The sequence below is a fragment of the Neoarius graeffei genome, chromosome 11 (assembly GCF_027579695.1).
Source record: "Neoarius graeffei isolate fNeoGra1 chromosome 11, fNeoGra1.pri, whole genome shotgun sequence".
Lineage (NCBI taxonomy): Eukaryota > Metazoa > Chordata > Actinopteri > Siluriformes > Ariidae > Neoarius > Neoarius graeffei.
The window spans coordinates 52,993,426-53,020,329 of NC_083579.1; the positions used below are offsets into that span (position 1 = coordinate 52,993,426).

The window sequence follows — 26,904 nt, forward strand, 5'->3', positions numbered from 1 at the left end:
TTGGGTTGAGCACATATATTTCTATGATTCTGGATCTGAAATAGCAATGTTATAAGGTCGGCTATAACATAAGCCTAGCGCAATTCATCCTACACGATGTTCGTCATTTTTAGAGGAGGCTGAGCCTCCCTCGTTGTCTTGGAGCAATCGCCCGTGATTGTTACTTATTCACTTATCATTGTTGTACATGTCCATGTCCCTGTATCACACTTCACAAAACTATTTACATGCACCAAGGCATCTGAAAATGAAATGTTATCATGGATCACTTACAATTTCTACAAACCAAGAATCAAAAACTTTACCCAACAAAAAACTTTGGAAAGTCTGGGTCCGCTTTGCAGCGCGCAATAAATCCGGAGTGACGACCTTTGTTGGCCAACTTGGCTCAAAAATACATGTGCATTTGTGCAACAAGCTCCAGCTCAGAGAGAATGTTTAGCACAGCTGCCAACATTGCTATACCTGAGAGATCCTGCCTTAAGCCACACATAGTCAACATGTTGGTATTTCTTGCTCGGAATCTGCCAGACTAAAGTAGCTACGGATTTACATATGACCTGATGAGGCATCTGCTTTTATTAATGTGGAGTGTTTTTGTTGTTAGTTTGCACTTTTAGTTTGCAAAGGTCCTAACTGGCAGTTTGTTTTCCCTGTCTGAGCCTAATGTTTAATATCTTTTAAGGGCAATTTTGTTACAGAGACTTAATAATCCATTTTATTTATTGTTTTGGTTGTGTTTTTGATTTTTATTCAAGTACAGTTTTTTGTTAAGTCCTTTCCATAAGCCAGACTACATTAGGCTATTCTATTCAATAGGCCATTTTATTTAGGCCAATTGTTTTTGGTTGCCTTGCAGTTCCTGTGTTAAATGTTCTTTAGAAAGTAAAGTTTATTGATCTTTGAAAGGGTGTATTTGCATTATTATTCCATTATCATTATATTAGTTGAAAATGGTCTTAAAATGTCATTATCGTTTATCGCAATAATTTCTCGGTCAATTAATCGTCCAGCAAAATCGGTTATCGTTACAGACCTAGCTATGCCTGGGCTATAGGTATCGCTATTGGTCTGGTGTGGCCGCCAACCACATAAACTGCAGGGGACCAGTTTATTTATAGTTGTAGGTAGAATTATTGTTATTGGTCTTGTGGGACCAGGCCTTAAAACGAATTGTGTGATTTTCAAACCACAAGTCATGCAGCAAGGTAAAGGTTTCCCTAAATCCTGCATCAACTATAATGGAGAGAAAATGATTTATTCATGCATGCTTCAGTTTCCTTTTGCTTGTAATGAACAAAAAGGCGATATGACTACAGTGCTTCTGCCTAGGAAGATTTTGGAATTATTTTTGGGATATTCTACATATTACCCATTTTTACCCCAGTTATATTATTATGTACCAATATCATTTAAATCTTGGTGAAATATTTAATAATCAATCACCCACCCACCCCCACTCACTCAGAGACAGCACCCTTATATACACCCTTGACAGCACCCTTGTATAATAAAATAATAATCAATTTATTTATTTTATTTATTTATTTTAAATAATCAGGCCTTTCAATTGCATGAAACCAAAAACGAAATGTTGATTTAAATAAACTTGGCTGCATAAAACCCAATGTCTTGACTTTTTTTCTTTAAAAACACCGAAATTAGCAAGAATTAGCATGTATTCCTCGTAATTGATGCGAAACCCGCACCATTCCCATGTTGTTCCGGGTTCGTCGAACTAGCCGTAAGCCTTGCGCAGAGCACGAATTCTCCATCAACGGCGATTGGCACGCCATGATTTCGTGGAGGAGCAAGACTTGCATACCAGTGACCAGAGTGGGATTTCCACATTAGGTAAATCTTCTTTCTTCTTCTTTTATATTGTTTTATGGCAGTTGGCAAACAGCTTTTAGGTGCATTACCACCACCTTCTGGACTGGACTGTGAACCGGACCGTTTCACACCCTATTGTGCTAAATTCTCCTAATAATTCCTGTATCATTTAAAAACCTAAAAATAGCCCTGTATCCTGCATTATCTTAGATTAGATTAGATAAAACTTTATTGATCCCTTTGGGTGGGTTCCCTCAGGGAAATTAAGATTCTAGCAGCATCATTACAGAGAAAAGAAATGGAGAAAAACTTCTAGGTAAATTAAAATAAATTAAGTATTTACATATACAAATATAAAAAGAATAAGATATGGGGGAGAGAGAGGGGGGGAAGGGAAAGGGGGGGCAGCAGGAGAGATATTGCACATTTGTCCAGTATTGCTTATTGTGAGGCTAGGCTACTGCTCCTTCCCATCCTCTGTCCTCCTGTTACCCCTCCTCCCCCCAGAGAGGAGTTGTACAGTCTGATGGCGTGAGGGACAAAGGAGTTTTTGAGTCTGTTCGTCCTGCACTTGGTAAGGAGCATTCTGTCACTGAACAGGCTCCTCTGGTTGCTGATGACGGTGTGCAGAGGGTGACTGGCATCGTCCATGATGTTCAGTAGTTTGTCCATAGACCTCTTCTCTGCCACCATCACCAGAGAGTCCAGCTTCACGCCGACCACAGAGCCGGCCCGCCTGATCAGTTTGTCCAGCCTGGATGTGTCCTCCTTGGATGTGTTGCCCGCCCCCCAGCACACCACAGTGTAAAACAGGACACTGGTGACCACAGACTTATAGAACATCCACAGGAGTTTCCTGCAGATGTTAAAGGACCGCAGCCTCCTCAGGAAGTACAGCCTGCTCTGTCCCTTCCTGTATAAGTGATTTGGTGTTGCAAGTCCAGTCCAGCTTGCTGTCCAGCCACAGCCCGAGGTACTTGTAGGAATCCACAGCCTCCACCTCGACTCCCTCGATCAAAACTGGTCGTGACCTTGGTCTGGACCTCCCAAAGTCAATGACCAGCTCCTTGGTCTTCAAGGTGTTGAGCTGCAGATGGTTCCTGTTGCACCACACAGCAAAGTCCCTCACCAGGCTCCTATACTCCTCCTCTCTGTCGTCACTGATACACCCAACGATGGCTGTCTCATCGGCAAACTTCTGAATGTGACACAGCTCCGAGTTGTAGCAGGAGGTCCTTATTTGACCTCAACTGCAATATCTCTCTGATACCTAGTGTCATATGATTTTAAATCAGGTAAAAGACTGAATAAAAGAGGGCTATTCAGGACACAACTGTGTGTATTTAAGATACAGCTTGCATCTTAAATACACACAGTTGCGTATGTGTGGGTGGAATCAGTGACTTGGAGCTTGGTCCTCTTGTTGATAGTCTTAGACACTGGCCTTTCGTTTAAAGTAAGATCTCTGACCCGACTACATACTGTGAATTGCACTGCCAATTCTTGTGATGTGACTGAAAAACCTTTTGTGTCGCAGGTCTGCTACAGGTTTGTCTCTTTGATGGTAACAGTGCAGAACTTGCTTTTTCATTCCCAGGCTCCTTTCCTCCAGGCTCTCCTCAGGCCCCAACACATCTTTTAAATACTAACTAACCGTATTCTAATTATTTTTGTCATGTTCATGTACAAATGTGAGTGTGAATGGTTGTCTGTGTGTCAGCCCTGTGATGACCTGGCGACTTGTCCAGGGTGTACCCCGCCTTTCGCCCGTAGTCAGCTGGGATAGGCTCCAGCTTGCCTGCAACCCTGTAGAACAGGATAAAGCGGCTACAGATAATGAGATGAGATATTCATGTACATCAAGATGGATTAATGCTGTAGACATTTTGCAGTAAAGGTAAAAATAACATTCATAGATTTCTTTATTTATTCTTAACTTTGTAGCTAAAAAAAGCAGCAGCAGGTTTAAACACGGAGCACTGGGAAAACAGCACTTTGCGCATGCAGAAAAGCCCAAATTACCCTCCATCACGATGGAAAAAAACGAAATTCAGAAATACAGGGTATAGCCCAAATTACGTAATTGAAAGGTCTGATGATGATGATGATAATACACTTTCAAAAATGCTTGTCCCCAAACTCCAGGAAATACTAAAGCGTGGGGGACACATTAATGGCTGCAGATATATTTGGAATGCCCTTTTCTCGACCTGGCAACAGTTTGGTGACTGTCAACAGCTAATATCAGAAAACTGACTTTTATTCCGTCAACTGGTCTTTGTCACTGCACATTTACAGTACTGTATGTAGAGATTCATTTGCACGGATTCGTGACCATTCTTGTCACCAAGTGTCGTACGTTATTTGCTCGGGAATCCCCTCAAATTAAATAACTTCCCAGCCACAGAATGGCCTGATATTTTTGAGAGATTACAGAAATCAACATGTATCACAATGATCAGATTTCAGAGGCAACTAAGGCCCACTTTACACGTGGACAGTCTGAAACAAAAACGCAAAAGTCCGTTTTCGTTCTCACTTTTTTCCGCGTCTACACGACCGTTTTCAAGGAGGAAATCTGCGTCTATACGGTGACGCATAAATGTGTGGAATTCAATTGGATGTGCATGCCGGGCGGCTAGGTGGTGCTGTGAAAGACCTCCGCTATGTCTGCACGCATGCGCAACGTCTTCCGTCTTGTCTGATCTGCACATCTGCGCCGCGAAAACTTTGACTACTCTGGCTATGGTAAGTAAGAAAGTAAGTAAAAAAGTAAGAGCATACTATACCCGCCTCTGTTCATTAACGGTATATGTGCAGATTCGGTATAGATGTTCGAAGGACTCCTGGACGTTTATTAAAGCTGCCAGAGCAGCTTGAAGGTCCGTTGGATCGATGTAATCAGACATGCTCTTACTTTTTTACTTCCTTTCTTACTTCCCGGGCTGGCATGTACAGTATATGACATATGTATGACGTAAACGCGTACCCGACGTGAGCAGATCCGAGCAGAGTTCCGCGTATTGGGTAGTTTAGACGGATATGCAACGGGGGCTGTTTTTAACTTATCCACTCTGGAAGGCGTTTTCAATTTTTTCCGTTTTTCAGCCTCGGAAACGCCGTCCCCGTGTAGACGAAAGGCACTTCCGATAAAATATTTAGTCGTTTTTACCCGACAGCGTCCTCGTGTAAACGGGCCCTAAATTTCACCAGTTTTCTGAAATCGAAAGGCTGTCTAGGTTTGTTACAAATGAAGTGGTTCAGGCCTGATTTTGAAAATATTAGATTTGTCTGTCCAGACAGTCTTGAAAATAATCAGATCAGTGTCGCATTAAGGTAGAAAATCAGATTTGTCACGTCAACCTGGTAATATGAACATTCGCCGTATATTTCTAAACTTAAAAGCTCTGCCTTCATGATGAAGCAAAGATTTCAAGCAATTACTGATTTATAACCCATGATTAGTGTAATAAAGTAATTGTTTAGGGTGTGTTTCTTAATGAGAGCATTGAAACATTTTTCAAATGGCTTTTACAGGAATTGCTTGTCTAATCGAGTTCACGTTTTGCATGTTGCACCTTTCTGCGAATCTGTAAGTGGGTTTCTTGGAACAATTTTAAATCTAGCTGTTGTAAGGCATTCAGCATGAGCAGGTCAATTAGCAGCTTAGTGTCCCAGATAGTCGACACTCATCACTGTACTGTCTCCTCCCTTTATATTGAACCGCAGCCTGTTCGCTAATTGCCTGCACTCAGCCTTCTTAGGCCCTGTCCACACGGCAACGGATTCAGGTGAATCTGATAAAATTGTTTATCGTTTCGGCCTGGCGTCCACACGGCACCGGCGTTTTGGGTGCCCCAAAACGATATTTTTTGAGAACGGGTTCCAGAGTGGAAAAATCTGGCAACGGCGCCATTGCGAAGTCGTCTGGATGAGTAGAACGGATTTGTTTACGATGACGTCACAACCACATGACTAGAATAAGCAGCACTCTCGCTGTTTTGTATGAACCACTGCATTGCATTCACTTTTGTATACAGCTTTTCTTTTAAATAAACAAGCAACTGAACCATTTCTTGAATTTTTTTTTTATTGGATAAGACTGCTTTTCAATGTTCACACACAATATAAAAAGTTATATAAAAATGCTTTTCAAAATGTTCACACACAATAAGAAAATTAAGTTATATAAAACTATGCACACTAATTTGTACACACACAAGGCACGATTTCCTCGCGTAGTCGCAGCCATCTTCTTGTTGTTGTGTGTTTGTTCCTGTGACTACTTCACACCGGGTAGAAGAAGGGGTTTATGCGCATGCGTCTACTTCTATTGTTCTGGTGTCTCCGATGGGACCGTCTTACAGCGCACCTAGAGGTGTGGCATGTGTATTGCATCGTTTTCAGCAAGTGTTGCGTTGCCATATGTACCTGATATTTTACTGATCCGTTGCCCATGTGGACACGCGCTATATATATATATATATATATATATATATATATATATATATATATATATATATATATATATATTAGTGCTGTCAAAAATGTCGCGTTATTAACGCGTTAACTTGACTCAATTTTAACGGCGATAATTTTTTTTTTTATCGCGAGATTAACGCTCTGTGACATGATGTAGGTTTTTCATAAGCTTTTGAAACTGCCAGGAACTTGGAACAGAGACTTTGCTTAGAAAAATGATAGCAGCTAGACTGTAATGCCACACCCCGCACAGCCAGAGTCCTCTGCCCTCCTCCCTCAAAGAACCAGCGCGGGCAGGGCGCGCTAGTAGAGATGGGATTTATGGCTCTTTGATGGGATCCGCATCTTTGTGATCCGTTCTTTGAAAAGAGCCGTTCAAAAGACTGGCTTATTTGGCTCTTTTTAAATATTTATTCAGTTTTAAGAAGACAGCGTCTAAAGAAGCCAGATCCCTCTGAACTGTAAACTCAATGCTATCCCAGAAATCCTTCCTGTAATATGCAAATTTGGCCACCTCTGATTGGACAGCGCGACGCATCAACAGGCAGAAAGTGTAAAAGTACAAAATGTGTTAAGTGAGCTGAAACAGTAAAGATCAGATTCAATGCAATATTTATCAACGAACAGCTTAGTTAATATAATAGTGTACTTTATATTATAATCAAGCATGTCAAGCCTACCGTCACTGTGTAACCTGTCTCTCTGATAGACTAACTCAAGCAGTAGATCACTTCACTCATGGTTCTCTTGTTAGTCTCGGGACGAAGAGCCCCGGTGATCAGCTTAGGTTTCAGTTTGCAGTGGCTGTGTCAAGACGTGTTATGTTTTGCAATAAGAAAAACATTGGTACAAAACAAGCCCATTCACTTTTTTATGCTGGTAAGAGAATTACAATGGTTTTTCGTGTGACAAAAATGTGCGATTAAATTACGATTAATCGCGAGTTAACTATGACAGTCGCGACATTAATCGCGACTAAATATTTTAATCGCTTGACAGCACTAATATATATATATATATATATATATATATATATATATATATATATATATATATATATATATATATAATTATTATTATTTTTTTTTTAAATAAAATCTCATTGCCGTTGTCGTGTGGATGTAGCCTTAAGCAGCGAGATGTGTTCAGTGCGTCGGATCAAGCAGTAGGTGTTGTTTGAGATTTGTAGTGCATGGTCATCTTTGATTAGGGGCCCTGAATACAGGAGAATTGTGGATCAAAATGGTTTTATGTCCCGTGAACTCAAAATAAATCAAACATTGTCTTAAATACAAGTCTGCAGTTTGTTTATTTTTGCCCCTTTTATAAGTCCAGGTGATTTTGAAAGCTAACACGCACCTCTTCGAATACGTATGAAACATTTTCAAGTGATTGCCCATAGCACAGTGTGTCTAAGCACGCCATTAGATCTAATTACAGCTATGCTTGATTATGGTCTTGGATAGGGTGGGTATTCTGCTGTTCCTCATTCCAGTAAAGGAACTGCAGCCAAATGTATTTGCAAGGACTACAAACAGTGTGACCCATGTACGAACCTTATTTATTCTATCCACAGTCAGAGGATATGAACAATCGCATGCTTTGATTGGCTACTCTCTACTACTAGGCTATCAGCTCGTATGCTGTGAATAGAGAAAAACAAAATGGGGCAGAGCGTATTGCTGAACAAGTCACGTTAAAACTATGATTTTCCTGTTTTCACAGTTAATGCTTTGGGACTCCTATAGGACACAGTGATCGCGCGATTATAAATAATTCGCTTCTATCTGTGATCACCCAATGGGTTCCCTTTTGAGTCGGATTCCTCTCGAGGTTTCTTCCTCATGTCGTCTGAGTGAGTTTTTCCTTGCCACCGTCAACACAGGCTCGCTCAGTGGGGATAGATTAGGGATGAAATGAGTTTACGTTTAAAGACTTAAATTTTCTGTAAAGCTGCTTTGCGACAATGTTGTTAAAAGCGCTATACAAATAAACTTGACTAAACCAACCGAGGACAAAACAAAACCCCAAAAAAGCAACAAAATATGGAATAAAAGTATTTGATGGTAAGAACGTATTCCCCCCCCCCCCAAGAATTATCACGTTTTTCACAAATTGCTAACATTTTGCCGGTTTGTTTACATTCAACTTTAAGCATTTCTTCTTCTTCTTCTTCTTCTTCTTCTTCTTCTTTTTTTTAAGACTGGTTCAAAAGCTCAAAGTTTGATAATTACATAACTGAAATGTTCAAGGAAGAATTAAATAAATGCCTAAAGCTATTCTCTGCCTTGGCGCAAGAACAAGACAGCACTTTCTCCAAAAAACCGACACTAAAGTCAATTTGTGCAGCCATCAGTGGTTTTTAAGAAGTCTGCCTAGGTGGAAATTTTGTTGGACATTTTGTATAAAGCGTCCGTCCGTCCGCCCGCCCGCTCGCTCACTCAATCTCGTCGTACATGGCTTATAAGTGACTTGTCGGCTATCTGCTCATGTACAACTTGATTTCGTGGAATAATTGTTGAATGTACACAATTTTAGGTTACAGAAAACATGAACTTGCATCAGTTATAATCTGAAATGAACAATGGAAATAAAATTGATCCGGTACTAGAGGCACCACTGTGACACACAGACCAGATTACTGTTTTCAGAAAAGCAATCAAGCTGTGGCATGTGTATGTTTATAATAAGAGTAAAAGGTTTTAAAGTGTGCGTGTGATATATATGAGGTGTAGGGAAGGTTAAATGTATGAGTGCAGTAATAACATGACAAAGGCAGGCCTGGACCTCAGCACAGAAACCCTCATTGTGATCAGAGAGAGTGGTTCTTCCATCAGCCCCCTGTACACAAAGCCCTCCTGAGGGACTCGTTCATCTCGGGACCAGATTAAGCTGTCAGGTGGGGATGGGCAGGGAGGCCAGAGATTTGCAATGATGTCATAGGATGTGAGGATGCAACAACAATACACTAGTGTCGGTATTGGCCCAATATTTTTGTCTAAAATTCTGTATCGCTATTGATGCCACATTTTTCCAGTTTGATCTGATCCACTGATTTTTATTTATTTGTATGGTTTATAGCTAACAATTATTTCTATAGAAGTGGAATTGGTGCATAAACCAAATCCTCTAATTATTCTTTCTTAGAAAGGAACGAGAACCACTGGAGGAAGGAACTTGATAAAGTTAAAATAAATAAATGGAGCATGATAATGGATGGAAATGCATTTTACTTGGTATTTGGAAAATGTGAACAGTGAGATGATCTTACACTGTAATTAATAACTTCACTTTGACTACAGCAGCACACCATGTGGTCCTACATGGTCCAAGGTGCTCGTAAAATTTAGTTTTCATTATGGGTTGGGGCTGTAAGTGCCCCATACCCTTATTTATTTATTTTTTGCAGGGCTTTGAACCAGAATTTTTTTTCCTATTGGCTCGTTCCGAACAGAAACGGAATTTTAACGTTTCCGGTTTTGAGTTCCACCATTAAATAGATGTTCCCGAACTGGTTAGAACAAAAAAATTTCGTTCCCGGAACAGTTAATTACGTTCCCTGTCAGCTGTTTAACAAATGGCTATAAAATTATGTCTCTGTCTCATCCGGCTTAAGCCAAATGTAGGCTAATTCTATTACAACCTTCATTAAATAAGACAAGAAATAATTCAAAACAATTATTATTTCAAATGTTGGCGATTTGGATTCTCAGTATGTCTTCCCATCTACACAAACAGAAAAAGTGCCAAAAATGAAAGATAATTCGTTTAGTGCGTTACCAAAGGCTAGTCAGGCCCTATGCATTGATAGGCTAACAGAGGTTAACGTCATTTAATGTTCGCGAGCCTCTCATTAACGTGGACAAATATATTGATATCGTGTTTGAAATTGACGTTTTTGAATAACGATAGACTGCAATATTTACCTCTTATTTAAGATGTGGAGATGTGATAGTAGTCCACCCTCCCGCTCTCTACATTCAGTCAGCAAACGTCACACAGGAAGTGAACCCCAGCGGGTCATAGAAACTTGCGCAGGAGGAGTTTTTTTTATTTGTAGGCTATGGAAACTTTGAGGAACGAAATAAAAAACGGTATTAACTGGTTACCATTATTTTTAATAAGCGTTTCTGTTCCGGAACATAAATAATAAAGTTTCTGGTTTCGTTTCTGTTCCATGTGAAATAGAAAAAGTTCCCGGTTTTCGTTTTCGTTCCTTGAACCGGTTCAAAGCCCTGATTTTTTTTTTTTTGTTTATTTTACATGAAAGATTTTGGAATGTTTTATAATCTCTTTGGCTTTGTGTGGCAAGGCTCAGCAATTTTAAAAACGTCATAACCCTGATGCAGTTTCCTTACAACTCATTAAGCGTCTCTTGCGCTGCGAGATCAGAGGCACAGACTTGGTGTAGTGTGACACACACGTGTACTACTTTAACCCCAAGTAACTGTGGGAGTTTAAATGCTCTTTAACTGGAGTGTAAATTAAAGGCTCTGTAGGAGTCACATGACCAGAGGAGAGCTTGATGAAATTAGTTATATCGCTATAATCCACTGCTGTGGTAACTGACGGTTACATTTTATACTGTTGATTATGTGGGAAAACACTATGTCAACCAAGACCTTTCAACATGTACATTTCAGTTTAGCTTGTCCTCTGTGGCATTCCACCACACCCCTGTACTGTAGATGATGATGATATTAGCAGTACTTACCACCTGTATAACTGTCCCCGTGTGTGCATGTTGATATGAGGGGTTAAATCATATGTACTGGTCAGATCTGGTCTATTGTCTACCCTCAGTATTGTTCAGTTGCTACGGAAGCCATTGTCCTTGAGGTTGGATTACATGACATCCATGTGTGCACGCAAATCTCTACTTGAGGAGTACAAGTCTCATTTTGCGTGTTAGATTTCTGGTAATTGTTATGATTCGGGGGGGTTGATGGTGTACAGGTAATATTCAGCTATGCAGGTAGATAAAATTGATATCCCTCATAATCTATGCAATAGTTTACATATTTTTGTGTGTGTGTGTGTGTGGGGGGGGGTACCAGTCAAAGGTTTGGACGCATCTACTCTGTAGGTTTTTCTGTATTTTGACTATTTTCTACATTTGTAGGACAATACTGAAGACATCAACACTATAACTTGGACCATACCGTATGTGATCATCCGTTACAAAACCAGTTGGAAGTCACAAATTATAATTTTGAGATAAATGGAGAAGTGCATCGTGTGTGCTAAAATAGTTGAATTTTAGATTTTGGCATAATCTCAGTGTGTAGTATTTATACTTTCATGTTTTTATCCCCCACTGGCTGAAAGGCCCAAAGGGGCATTTTGTTTGTGGCGATGTCTGTCCGTCCCGGGAAGGGTGTTCACCTTCTGAAACTCACTCCTCTCATCATTTTTGGAGGAATTTCACAAAACTTGGCAGGATTCTTTGTCGATACTACGCATATTGTAATTTCATTCAATTCGGTCACATTTTACCAGAGTTACAGCCCTTGATTTAAAAAAATTATAATTTGACAATTTCATGAGTGTGTGTTTTTCCTTCTGAAATCAACTCCTCTCACAATTTTTGGATGAATTTCACAAAACTTGGTAAACGGCATTGTCATTTAGTACGCATGTTATTTTGTTCAATTCGGTCGCATTTTACCAGAGTTGTGGCCCTTGATTAACAACCTTGTACTTTCACAATTTCATGAAGGTGTGCTTGTTTTCCGACATCAACTCCTCTCACAATTTTTGGATGAATTTCTCGAAGCTTGGCAAAAGGCCTTGTTATATGACGGTAATACGCATATTGCGATTTAATTTTGTTTGTGAAAATTTTACCAGAGTTTTGACCCTTGATTAAATAACTTGTACTTTGACAATTTCATGAAGGTGTACGTTCTTCTGAAATCAACTCCTCTCACAATTTGTGGAGGAATTTCACCAAACTTGGCAAAAGGCTTTGTTTATATGACAGTTATACACATTTTGAAATTTCGTTAAATTTGGGCAAATTTTTTTTTACCAGAGTTATGCCCTTGATTATTAACAAACTTGTACTTTGGCAATTTCATCAAGGTGTGCTTGCTTTCTGAAATCAATTTGCCTCACAATTTTTGATGAATTTCATGTAATTTGGCAAAAAGTTTTTATCCCCTGCTGGCCGAAAGGCCCGAAGGGTGGATTGTCATGGCAATGTCTGTCCGTCTATCCCAAGAAGGGTATTCGCCTTCTGAAATCAATTCCTCTCACAATATTTGGAGGAATTTCACAAAACTTGGCAGGATTCTTTGTTATATGTCGGCAGTACACGTATTGTAATTTCGTTACATTGGGTCACATTTTACCAGAGTTATGGCGTAGTTGCCAGTGGGGGATATTGTGCTCTCAGAGCACTCTTGTTTGAAAGAATTTTGCAGAAATTCATATCTAATGACCTTTTAAAACCATGCTTTTATTGAGATGGTAGAAATCCTCGCAGAAATTCATAAAAAAAAAAAGAACAAAAAACACCCTTCAGACTTTGCACCGATGATTCGTGCATTTCTGAGGAAAACCCTTTGTGTGGTATCAAAATACAGTGGAAATTTCCCACTCACTCGCTTTATTATTCATTCTGATGTAATTTCAATGAGTAGCCAATAAAATGGTATAAAACAAACCTATCTTTGTGTAAACCGAATCTCTGTGTTGCTGTGCATGATCTATAAGCAGGCTTCTGATTGGCTGTGCGCTGGGAACTGCACATGTGAAAAGCAGTGGCGCTAATCAGAAGCTGCTTTATAGATGATTCATACAGAGGCGAAATTCGTCCGGTCAGTGAATAGCCGGATGTGGCGTTGCGTGATGGTGTTGCAAGTAAACTTGGATTACAGCAAGTCACGGCTATGAATGGGAGTGAAGACAGTGTGGTCGTACCAGCGAGACTTTGAGCTCATTACCACCAACATGCTAGTCATCTAACATGAAGCTAGTTACCTAGCGAGTTACTTTTAACTAGGTACCTAATGTGAATGATTACTAGATCGCTAAATAACACAAAAGACAATTTCTGTGTAGATTTCATTGGCTCCAATTGATAATATAAAGAAGTCCACTACAGATAAGTGTTAAATTTGTTGTTGTAACGTGATATTGGCATTACATAGCCAACATGTTTAGTTATCTCTGAGTAAATTATACAGTCGATGTCTCTGCTAGAGTGGCTACACCAAGTTGTCAAGCTACTGCAAGATATGACCTTGCACCAACCAGGCCAAAGGATTCACTGAGGCAAGCGAACTGGAAATGACAAATGAAAACCTTGCAAGATCCAGTCAGTTCAGCATGTGATGTACATTTAGTATGTGATGTTCTCTAGAGAGGTGGGAGTTACAAAAAAAAAAACCTTCTGACCAAGATGGTGTAGGCTAAATGTTGCATGTAACATGACGATCTTATTCTTCTGTGTTGCATGTTGACTTAAGTTACGTACCTAAATTTTGTGCTGGTGCTCCTAAAATGTTCATTAAGGCGCACCAGTGCTACAAGTGGGGGAAAAAAAAAGTTAGTCTGAAGTCCTTGTGTGTGCGTGCATATGTATACATAAGTATATTGCATACATATGCATGTTTTAGGCAGAATAATAAGGAACAATATCTCATCTCATTATCTTTAGCCGCTTTATCCTGTTCTACAGGGTCGCAGGCAAGCTGGAGCCTATCCCAACTGACTACGGGCGAAAGGCGGGGTACACCCTGGACAAGTCGCCAGGTCATCACAGGGCTGACACATAGACACAGACAACCATTCACACTCACATTCACACCTACGGTCAATTTAGAGTCACCAGTTAACCTAACCTGCATGACTTTGGACTGTGGGGGAAACCGGAGCACCCAGAGGAAACCCACGCGGACACGGGGAGAACATGCAAACTCCGCACAAAAAGGCCCTCACCGGCCACAGGGCTCGAACCCGGACCTTCTTGCTGTGAGGCGACAGCGCTAACCACTACACCACCGTGCCGCCCATAAGGAACAATATGTCCAATTTATTCTACATACAGGACACTTTTTCGATGGAATAAAAATATGTATCCTATTCCCTTCTAGCAGGTTCCATTCATTTGGTTTGATAGCATTCAATATTGTTAGTGTATCGCTTATCTTACGTGTATTACATCACTCTACCCAATGGAGAATGAGCGTTGAATATGGTTTACGATATTGCATGGTTGTTAAGATGACATAACGTCACACGTCAGAGACATAAAACTTCCGTATTAGCAAGTGACTGTGATAATTTGTGAACGAACATGGCTGCCAGGTTTGCTTCGTTAAATATGGAGAATTTTAAAAGGGAAAAACATGTTGAACACCCGAAAGGAGTGTGTGTGTGTGTGTGTTTAATATTATTATTATTATTATTATTATTATTATTATTGGCTGGCTTTTTTTCATGGTATATTAGATATATATTCCATTCAGCTAGCATGATATTGAACTTGAACTTCGACTCGTTTAATATGCTAGCTGAATGGGATATATCTGATATACCACGAAAAAAAGCCAGCTAATATTTATTTAAATGTACAGTGGCATTAACTCTGGGGAAATATTATCAGATTTATTGGCTTTAGTAAGTAAATAAATAAATAGGATAGACCTTTTATGTGCATTGTAATGTAGGAGTACAGTACAATGAAATTGGTTGGCTGTTCTTTGTGGGTACAAATAACGCAAGATAAATAAAGGATCAATACTAAGATGCAGATTTTAAAAAATTTAAAAAACATATTCAAGAGATATTGTACATTTTTCGGGTGTTCATGCTATTCGAGTGTCCATGTTCAGTGCTGTATTTTTTATATATCTCTATATCCCATTCTTAAAGCATGCTGCTTTGTTTTTATCCCCCGCTGGCCGAAAGGCCCGAAGGGGGATTATGTTGTGGCGATGTCCGTCCGGGGAAGGGTACTCACAATCTGAAATCAACTCCTCTCACAATTTTTGGAGGAATTTCATGAAACTTGACGGGATTCTTTGTTATATGTCGGTAATATGCATATTGCAATTTCGTTCAATTCAGTCACATTTTACCAGAGTTATGGCCAAGTTGCCAGCGGGGGGATATCGTGCTCCCAGAGCACTTGTTAGTGTAGCTGTGGTTTATTCCATTTGTGCCCCTTTTCCACCAAAGCAGTTCCAGGGCTGGTTCGGGGCCAGTGCTTAGTTTGGAACCGGGTTTTCTGTTTCCACTGACAAAGAACTGGCTCTGGGGCCAGAAAAACTGGTTCCAGGCTAGCACCAACTCTCTGCTGGGCCAGAGGAAAGAACCACTTACGTCAGCAGGGGGGGCGGAGTTGTTAAGACCAACAACAATAGCAAGACCGCCAAAGCCGACATAACACCGGCTAACGTTAGCTCATAACAAAGGCTAACATAACCATCTCACATTCAGTGTAAGTAAGAGTCAAAACGTTATTAGGTTATTACCTGTCTCCTAGAACGTAATCGCCGTCCACTCAAAACCTGTCGATCAACACAAACATTTGGATCTGCCGTTTTCTGATCCCAATGAAGCACAGTAAAGCCAGAAGCAGCAGCTGTACAAACGCGAAGTCATCCATTATTATTGTTGTTGTTGTTGCTGCCGCCTCTTCTTCTCCGTGTTGTTGTTGCTTCGATGTTCACGCCAAGGTTTATGCAAACGCAGCGACGTAACTGACATATATACAGTGACGTAATGACGTGGCTCCCCTTAGCACCCTGAGCTATGGAAAAGCAAACTGGTTCTCAGCTGGCTCGCAAGTCGAACGAGTTGTGAACCAGCACCAGCACTGGCCCCGAACCAGCCCTGGAACTGATTTGGTGGACAAGGGGTATTGGACTCTACTATGTAAACTAAACCATTTATCCAAAACCTTTTTTGAGTGAAATTTCTCATGTGATTTCAGAACAATTGTTTTTTTTTTTTTTTTTAATCCCCCACTGGCTGAAAGGCCCGAAGCGGGATCATATCATGACGATGTCTGTCCGTCCATCCGTCTGTCTGTCCATCCCGGGAAGGGTGCTCACCTTCTGAAATCAGCTCCTCTCACAATTTTTGGAGGAATTTCATGAAACTTGACCGGATTCTTTGTCATGCTGATGATACGCATATTGCAGTTTCGTTCAATCCAGTCTCATTTTCCTAGCGTTATGGCCCTTGATTACCAAACTTGTACTTTGATGATTTCATGGGGGTGTATTAAGCACTTGCAGCATAGATATAGTTGCCAGCGGGGGATATCATGCTCTCCGAGCACTCTTCTTGTTAAATCTTTCAGGTACATTCATCTGAAGGGCACACATTTTTCCAGGTTTGTGTTGTGTAAGAATACAGCCCTGCCTATCCTGTCTTCATCACCCCGGGCTTGAACTATTGAACTGTGTTCATTCCAGAGAGTTCCTTTCCCCAAAAACGCCCCACATGGCATGTTAATATCTACCGTTCCCAACACACTTTCCTGTTAGTCTGTGAATCTGAGTTTTCCATTCCCACCTTACTGCTCATCCTGGTTTATGACCCCATTCTGTGTTTTTCAGCCATCTGCCCTGTTGGTTGGAGCTTTTGTTACTGAGAGTGCCATCTCTCTGCCCTCAAATGACCTCCTCAGGGAGGGTCATAAAACTGTAGTATCAGTTTAGCTACTTGATATCACCTTTTAGTTGTTAGTCAAGGTTGTGCGTATTGAGACTATTCTGTTAAGCAGAAGGTTCTGGATTTGATTTAATCTCTCTCTCTTTCTATTACACAGGAAAATCTCCAACAGCTTATTCTGATGACATTGCCCAACGTTCTGACCATTGCCAAGGACCCTTTATCAGGTAGCGCAATCTGTTTTCAGTCTTCATGGCTTATCTTTTGCTTTCATGTTGGGGGGAAAAAACATGACTGATATTTGTGAGACTGATTAGAGGAATATATTTTAAGCATGCAGTACATGTGCAAAAATAACATACCTTGAAATAAATATTTTACTGCAAGCTGTGATGTCATTACCTTTTAAAGGTAAACTGCCTTTCAGATTTTTCAAGTTTAGGTCATAAAAATAATTTTCCCTGACACCCAATTATTTTTGTTCAGTGGACTGAAAGCTACTGAATTCGAATCACAGACTTCCAATTTTATTAGTTTTTTTTTAAATGGAACAATTAATGAATTTAGGGCCACGTGGCCCTAAATTCTCTGCTATTATTTCCTGCTTCACCATGACCCAATTCAAGATACTACATCATGCATTACGTGGTGGAGTTTCCCCGTTCGTGCAAGGCATTGTGGGATACAAATTTGAAACGGGAGAGGAAAATGGAGGACGCAAATGAAACGTGAAAGACTGTCTACAGTAATGGAAAGCGAGAAGAAAAGGAGTTATGTTGCGAAGGAAAGGAAACTCGGGACCAAACTAATAAGATTAGGACCTCGGTGTGATCAGCTGTTCGTTTAGCGACAGAATGATGTAACTGTCAGTGCACGGTCTAAGGTAAACCTGTAGATGGCAGTAATGCAACACTGTGGATGCCAGCTGTAGTAAAACCCAAAAGAAGAAGGTGGTGATAAACTTGCGCATGCGCGCACACTTCCTCTGTCTGCTTGATTGCACGAAGCGAGCGATTTTATGCTCATTATTTGCTCAGGAATCCCCTCAAATTAAATAACTTCCCAGCTACGAATGGCCTGGGGTTGTTTTTAAATAGATATTGCAGAAATAAACATGCATCACAATGACCAAATTTCAGAGGGAACTAAATTTCACTGATTTTTATGAAATCGAAAGGCCGTCTAGCTTTAAGTACCTCCTTTTCACAAAAATCAAGTATTGTTTTAATAAGGAGTGAGTATACAAATTCTCATTTTCTTTTATCCAAGGTCAGTAGCCTTGTGCGATATTGTCGCTCCTTCACACATCCCCTTACCAACAGTCCAGCCCTCACCTTCACATCAGTGGCAGAAAAGTGTAATGCTTTAGGCCGGTTATATCTAGAGGAAGAGGAAAAGCTTAGAGGAAACGGGGCATTGCGACCTGCCCCAGGCTGAGAGCTGATTTCAGGTCCTGCTGCTGACAAACTGCTTGCTCAAACAGGACACACAACCCAGACAGCAACAGGGAGAGTCCACGGAGTTTATCTGATCTAGAGCTGATGACAGCCTTAATGGTTCTCCCAAATTCCTGTTCTGCTTACATGATCATTCATCATTTTTCAGGCATTTTATTTGACGCAATGGCACAATTAGCAAGGAGGGTGATGAAAGATCTTTTGGTACATCCTGCAGCATAACATGGGGTAGCATGTCCCTTGGTTTCGGTTTTACGCTTTGTCTCTTTGGAGCTACCTGATAGGCTTTGTTTTGGCAGGCTGATCTGATGCAAACTCGATTTACATGTAGGTTCCTGCAGGCGATCAAAATAACCTTCCCCTCCAGCAGCTTCCTTTGCTATCAGCAATTGTTTAACTGCCGCAATTCAAGCTGGATCATGTCTGAATCAGCTTCAAAAAGCAAATCGCCCAGGCATCCTGGTGGTTGAGGATTTTGCCTAAAAACATAAGTTTAGCCTGGCAAGCCAGACTAAATGTGAATATTTAGTCTGGTCTCGGTCGTAGACATTTCCGAAGGGGGTGGGAGGAACAACCCGTTGTCTTTCAAACCGTCTCTGTGCGTATAGGCCAACGCTCTGACCAATCAGTGCAACAGTGACCGTGATGTAGTCAGAGCGACAGAAAGCAGTGGGGGAGGCCTTGAAATAAATAACTTTTCAAAATGCGTATTAATTAATAAACAGGTTCTAGATATTAAGAAGTTTGGAGATAATGACCACAAGTTTGCAGTCTGTACCACATACTTAACATATACTCATTTTTTTTTTTTCCCAAGTGTTTTTCAAGGGTTTGCTTAAACTGTTTGAGAGTTTTTATTTAGTGGTGTTTGGTGAAATAATTTCCCTTAAATTTAAAATAACGCGAAAATAAGAAACAATCAAAAAGTAATGTTTCAAAGCTGTTTATTAATTCTTCGTACTGCACAAACTAGCCCCATCCTTTTGGCTACAAGCGGAGCCAGCTGGTAGATCAGACTTTTGCCATAGCCGGTCGGCAAAACAGCGAAAACGTCCTTCTTGAAAAGGAATGAGCGGAGAGCCTCTTCCTGCTCATGTTTCAACGAAAACTCCAAGTCTAATTCTTCTAAAACTGATTCCAAAGCGGAGTCAAACGAGCGCTGTTCACTAGCCGTAGCCATCTTTCCTGTTGTGCTTTCTCCAGCGTCGCGCAGCCTTGTCGTCACTCCTGCAAAAGCCCACCCAAAGAATCCAAACAAAAACCTTGCGTTGTGATTGGCGGGCACGATTTGATGCCCGGGGTGTTTTGTTGATATGGTGCGAGGCTAGACCCACTCGCAGGCAAAAATATTTTTGGCCGCTAGGTGGGTGGGTCTAGTTTACTAGGCTAACATGCGTTCTGAGATTTGGGTAAAAAAAATGATCCAGTAAGTAGCACCGTGTTTAGGGAAATGAATATCCCTGTAAAACTGGTACATAAGGGCGGCTAGAACATACAGATGGAGTGCAAGTGGTTTGATTTGGTTGCACAGAGCTCTTCCTTTCCTCTCTGAGGATGGGGTACATTGTTAGGAAGGGCACGGGGACTCCATGACAACTCCTCCCTCCAGTTCTCTCCAGTGTGTTAGAGCAGGGCACTGGGTTTACACATGCAGGCACACCTTCGTTTGTTTTAGCAAATGTTGCTGTAATACTGGTTGAATCACATTATCGAAGATTTTCTTTTAAACTAATTTATTCCAACTAGGATCTGTCGAGTGGCAGGAGGCGTGGCTCAGGGCAACCTAATATGAAAAAAAAAGCTTCTTATTAAAATGCATGGCAGAATTTGGGGGTTAAAAAAAAAAAAAAACCAGCCACAGAGTCAACACATGCCTCCAGAAAGCCCTTCCCAGTGCCATTTGTCAGCTCAACCACTAATAATGGCCCACAGCTGACTAATCGATGTGGCACAAAGCATGTGACGGCAGGGTAACGGTTGCTTTTGGAACGTAAGGAAAAACTCAGATGACCTAATATGGCAGTCTTTGGTGCGAGTCTTGCTGACTAGTACATAATGCAGATTATTGATGCTGATAAAATCTTACATTTCATAGGCAAGAGCATGGAGGAGATGAAGAGGCTTTTGCTGCTGCTCTTGGGTTGTGCCGTTCAGGTAATTTTGAGCCTTAGCCTTTTGCCTTCACACCTACAGTAAGTCATAATAAAAGTCTGAACCGTGTCTGAACATGCCTCTTTTTACTTCCAAGAAAAAGAAACGTGCTTATTTATCAGAGTGTTCCCTAAATCTGGTTATAGCCTCCATATCTTAGCTGATGTTTGTCCAAAACCCTCTTTTGCCACATGCATGCAATGTCATCCTACAATTTCCTGCTTACTGTCATTCTGTCTTTTTATATCCTCTTCCAAACACAAACACTTTTGTTCCCCCACTCCTCCTCTCTCGCTCCCGTTCTGATTCCACAGGTTTTTCCTGTTTGCTGCATAGAGGGTAAACAGCATGCACGTGTGTGTGTGTGTGTGTTACACTTCAGAGCTTATTTTATAATTTACCTTTATACTGTCCTCTGCCTGTGCATTGCAAGCGGACGTATTATGAAAGTTACTTTTTTTTTTTTTTTTATTGCTTGTGCAATTACATTTGAGTATCTGGAGTGCCTGCGAACCCATAAACTCTGAAAGAAGACGACGTAGTCATTTTCTTTTGGCTGCCTATTTCAGAAAATGTCATTCAACAAACCATTCAGATTTGGCTCCGCTTGCTATGTCACAATTGGGGATCGTTAGAAAGATCCCGTCCCCTCGTCTGATCCATGCCTGATCCATCCCGATGCCCTATGTCTGGTTGGAGTCTCATCACATCACTCCTGTGGATGACGGCCCCATATGGATAGTTGAAAGTCACACTTGGAAGACGCTCTGGACACTTACAGTAATGCTCTTATGGCTGAGGACTACAGTTGACTTGCTAACTTTAGGACTGCAGTTGTCATGAACAGTTTTGCACTCAAGTTTCCATCAATGAAGAGTTATAACATCAACGTAACTGACTTCATGTTAAAACTGTTAATGTTATAGTCATGCTGTCTGTTGTTGCCCAAATGAGGATGGATTCCCTTTTGAGTCTGGTTCCTCTCAAGGTTTCTTCCTCATGTTGTCTGAGGGAGTTTTCCCTTGCCACCGTCGCCACAGGCTTGCTCATTGGGGATAGATTAGGGATAAAATTGGCTCTTGTCTTGGGTCATTCAGATTCTGTAAAGCTGCTTTGGGACAATGTCTATTGTTAAAAGCGCTATACAAATAAACTTGACTTGACTCATCTGAGGATCTCCAGTCATGGCTTGAGAGCTGCCTTGGCGAAAGAATATTCATGAGGAAAATGCTATCTAATTGGCTGGTGGAAGGGGAGGTGAGCAGTGGCTCATCATTTAGGCTACATCCACACGACAACGGCAACGAGATTTTTTTTTTTTTTTAAATATCGCGTCCACATGGGCAACTGATCAGTTACATTTCAGGTCCATATGGCAACGCTTGCTGAAAACGATGCAATACACATGCCACACCTCTAGGTGCGCTGTAAGACGGTCCCATCGGAGACACTAGAACAATAGAAGAAGTAGTAGACGCATGTGCATAAACCCCTTCTTCTGTAGCATTAGCCACATAAAGTTTTGATTATTAATCAGTAGCGTAAAACGAAAGACGCGGAAAGAGGAATGAATGGGGGTAGATGGAGAGAGAGGAATGAATGGGGGTAGATGGAAGCCAGTACGCCAACATTCTGATGTCTTCCAGAATTCTTTAATGGTCCGGAATAAATTGAATGCTACACGTTGATGGATTACTTTCTTCTACGCCCTTTTTGAGGAATGTATTGTCAGACTTAAACCAACATCTGAAGAGGTGAGATCGCTCCTTTTTTTTTTTTCTATTTTTGCTGGCGGGATTGGTTTTGTTTTTGGAAAGCGCACGGGCGGTGCGCGGTTTTGGTTACTGCTTCCGCAGTGTTTGGACTAGTTATAGGATTTGTTGACAACTCTCATCGAGTTCGTTACACTTCTACCTGGCATGAAGCACTGACAGTCACGTGGTTGTGACGTCATCGTAAACAAATCTGTTCTACTCATCCAGACGACTTCGCAACGGTGCCGTTGCCAGATTTTTTTCACTCTGGAACCCGTTCTCAAAAGATTTCGTTTTGGGGCACCCAAAACGCTGGTGCCGTGTGGACGCCAGACCGAAACGATAAACAATTTTATCAGATTCACCTGAATCCGTTGCCGTGTGGACAGGGCCTTAAAGGAACAGGAACTCAAATCAGCAGTTTTGAACAGGGCTGTTTAAAGAGAGAGAGAAGGGAGCTGTGGTGTTTTATCCTTGTGGTGTTTTGACCAAAGCACGTCAGGCATTTCATGAAGACCTCAGGGAACTGTCAATTTGTGGAAAAGGGGTATAATATGTCACCTTTAATACAAGAGCAGTGCATCTATCCCATGCTTTATCCCACTCACATTACTTCTGTCACAGTATAACAAAAAAAAAAAAAAATCTTAATTTGATTATCATAATCATTGTAATCATCAAATCCCTGCTGGAAATGTTGAACTAATTCGTTTTTTTTTTGTTTGTTTAATTTAATAAAAAAAATACTGAAAAAGCTTTGCAGAACTTGACTTCTCTCTCTCTCTCTCTCTCTCTCTCTCTCTCTCTCTCTCTCTCTCTCTCTGAAGTGTGAGTGTAAAGAGGAAATCATTGAGAAGATTAAACTGCTAGACATCGAAACCCAGACAGCCATAGTCTCTCATATCCAGGAGGTAAGTGAAAATGATTAGTCCTCCAACTTTTCACTTGGTGAAAACATAGTACGGGGCAGCTTTGTGTCTGTCTGTGAGAGGGATAATCATCTCTCCATGTAGGTGACCCACAACCAGGAGAATGTTCTTGACATGCAGTGGCTGGAGGTGGGGGAACTGCCACCTGAGGACCTGGACCCACTGTCTCGTACCATGGCCTTTCACTTGCGCAAGCTCATTGATGAGCGTGATGAGTGCTCAGAGGTAAGCAAGCTCGCTTCCCTTCTCAAACTGAGCGCTGTATTTTATTTGCCATATATAGGGGAATGTGGCAAAATGCAGGTAAAAGATCAAGAGCAATCCCTGCTTGAATCTGAGAGCTCTGGTGTATGCGTTTTTTTTTTTTGTTTGTTTGTTTGTTTGTTTGTTAGCTGGTCCTGGAGCTTACTCAAGAGAGAGATTACTTGCAGTCGCAGCAATTTCCTAGCTCCATAGGCAGCTCCAATGCTGACCAGTCGTCCCAGCCCTCTATACTCTCCAAAGAAGATCGCCAGCACCTGGCAGTGGAGCTTGCCGACACAAAGGCCAAGCTACGCCGTTCCCGCCAAGAACTGTACGTAAGAACTCCGTCTTCCAGTTTTCCTGTCTGCTTTGCACTGCCCTAATGTTCCTTGTTCTTACGTCTCTCTTAAGCATAGTCCTGAAGACTTCACAATGTATGAAACACATAATTAGGATCATGTCTAGAATGCTAACCAGTCGTCTCAAGGCGGCAGAAGTCTCCATGATCTCTTCAGCACTGCTGACCCAGAGAGTGCCCACAGTGGTGCCAACATCTGTCGTTTAGACGTAGCATTTGAGATGTAAAAAAAATTCCTTGCAACAGCAGATGAAAATATGAAAATCTGTTGCCTTGTTACTGTAAATATTATAATATTCTATCCACATTCACTGGATATGAGCAATCGCACGCTCTGATTGGCAACTCTAATACTAGGCTATCAGCTCATATACTGTGAGTAGAGAAAAACAAGATGGTAGAGTGTGTTGCTGAACCAACCAAAGATGAAATAAAAACTCGAAAACAAAACCCCCCAAAAATAAAAATCAACAAAATATGGAATAAAAGTATTTGATAGTAAGAATGTTTGGGGTTTTTTTTTTCCCAAGAATTATTATTCTAGCATTTTTTTTTCACAAATTGCTAGTCATTTCGCCGGTTTGTTTATATTCTTCAGCTTTAAGCATTAAAACTTCTTGAAGGTTTTATTTATTTATTTATTTATTTATTTATTTTAAAAGACTGGTTCAGAAGCTCAAAGAAGTTTGTAAATTACATCACTGAAATGTCCAAGGAAGAATTAAAGAAATGTCTAAAGCTATTCTATGCCTTGGCACGACAACACTTTCTACAAAAAAAAAAGACGAAAGTCAGTTCGTGCAGCCATCGATAGGTTTTTAAGAAGTCTGCCTAAGCAGAAATGATTTTGTCAGACGTTTTGTATGAAGTTTTTTTTTTTTTTTTTTTTTAATTTATCAAATTTGAAAAAAATAAAAAATGCTCCGTTTCTCAAAATCCAGTGAATGAATGTGGATAGAATAAAACAATTATTCTACTCCGTCTCATGATACATGGCTTATAGCCGACTCAGCGCTACGTGCCTCGTCAGCTAGCTCATGTACGACTCGATTTCGTGGAATAGCTGTAAAATATTTAAATAATATTGGCTGGCTTTGAGTGGTCTATCAGATATATTCCATTCAGCTAGTGTGATCTTGAACGAGTCGAAGGCGAGTTAGCTGAAAGGAATATATCTGATAGACCACAAAAAAAACCAGCCTATTATTATTATTATTATTATACATACACACACTCTTCATCTCAGCATTCTCAAAGGCCAACACGAGTTTACCTGTGACTTGGTGCTGTTTGCGCAGCAATCCAGTTGCCTTCTAGCCGGTGTTGTGCTAGCGCAGGCCAGTGCTAGTGCAGTCAAGCTATTATTATTATTATTATTATTATTATCATCCCTGTGTAATTTACGTAGTTACTTTTAAAATCAACATCGACAACTACACACAACGGAGCAACCTGGCAGCCAAAATTCTCTCAATCTTCTGCTTTTAACGAAGCAAACCTTGCGACCATGTTTGTGTACAAACAGTCACTCGCTAGCGTGGAAGTTTTTTACATTTCCGGCGTGTCTTTCTTTTTCCAGTTTTTTGATGTCCATTGATATGTTTTTCTCTTGTAAATACACATGAATATATAATGAAGTTTTGGTAGCCTTTCGGGTGTTCAGTGCGTCTTCGGTTTCTAGTTTATTTATTTAGTGCTTAAACCTGGCACTGGATTAGCCTCCTCTTCTCTCTTTCCTGGCCCACAAAGAAATGATTGTGTGCATGTGTTGGAGAAAAGTTTTGTCATTGGATCTTTGCATGAGTTCTGACATGTGACGTGTTATCTTGACAACGTGCAATATTATAACAATATTGCACGCTCATTCTCCATTGGAGAGAGTGGCGTAATACATGGAGGATAAGTGATATGAGAACAATATTGCATGCCATCAATAAACCCGCTGGAAGGGAATAGAATGCATGTTTTTGTTCCATGGAAAAAGTGGCCCGTATGGACAATTTAAAATATTTAGATGCCACTGTTGATTTTAAATTAGTGTGTTGGTGCTGCGTTGCTAATCATAAACAGTGATGCAAACCAATCAGAGCAGTTTTATTCCGCTTGGAAATTTCACGTATTAAATCACTGAAGTGCCTTCACTACATACACAGGACTGAAAGGGTGTGGATGCAGCAGTCAGTCACATCAGAGAAGTTAGCTTGTTAGAAGTTACTAGATTGGAGGAGATGAGCTAGGTCTGAGGCATTCTGTTTACCATTAGCAAATGAAAGCAAGTGGAATCAAGAAAGTATTGACTGGAAAGTGACAAAGCTGTCACCTTGAACATAAGTAATCATAATGATGTGTCAGACTCGAGGCCCATAGGCTTTTTCCCAAATTTAAACATTTTTCCTGTTTTCAGCTGTATTCTATTTGAATAAACATTAATGTTGTAAGTCTATAACTCATTTCAGGTGTGCTGTTTAAAGATGCTTATATTCACTGATGCATCAAGTATAGACCCCTTTCACATGACGTCACCGTGCCGCGAGATTTTGTTAGGTGCCATATTGGAAGACCAAGTACATGCACTCACAATATAAAACAAAGTACGAGCGAGAGTAAAGTGACACGATAGATGATAATTCGGGTTATGTGAGTACATTACCAGCTGCAGAAAGGGCACGGTATGTGGAGAAACTGGCTGTGATTGATGGGTTTGACCCATATGATAAGACTCGCGGCTTGTTTACACCCAGTGCCTACACTCAGTGTTCGAACTATGCCGATATTTTCGGGGGGTCCCTTTTTTTCCCTTGGGGGGGGGTGCTTGCGCTTGTCTCGGAGCGCGGATCTCCAAACACATGAGAAGCCTTGCGCTTGTCTCGGAGCGCGGATCTCCAAACACATGAGAAGCCTTGCGCTTGTCTCGGAGCGCGGATCTCCAAACACATGAGAAGCCTTGCGCTTGTCTCAGAGCGCGGATCTCCAAACACATGAGAAGCCTATCTTACGCACATATCACGCGGACTCCACACACGCATCGCGTCTGAAGTCATAACTCATCAGGGGAAATCGTGTCCACA

General features: G+C 40.9%; 1 protein-coding gene across 3 annotated transcripts in view; it reads left to right on the top strand.

Moving 5' to 3' along the window:
• ccdc88c (coiled-coil domain containing 88C) overlaps positions 1–26,904 on the top strand; it is a 122,558-nt gene that overhangs the window by 42,735 nt on the left and 52,919 nt on the right. For all 3 annotated transcript variants that reach the window (XM_060934193.1, XM_060934194.1, XM_060934195.1), the window contains exons 4-8: positions 17,102–17,171; positions 20,497–20,555; positions 23,134–23,217; positions 23,320–23,460; positions 23,628–23,809. In XM_060934193.1, coding sequence (XP_060790176.1) covers positions 17,102–17,171; positions 20,497–20,555; positions 23,134–23,217; positions 23,320–23,460; positions 23,628–23,809 — 536 coding nt within the window. The remainder of the gene's footprint in view (positions 1–17,101; positions 17,172–20,496; positions 20,556–23,133; positions 23,218–23,319; positions 23,461–23,627; positions 23,810–26,904) is intronic.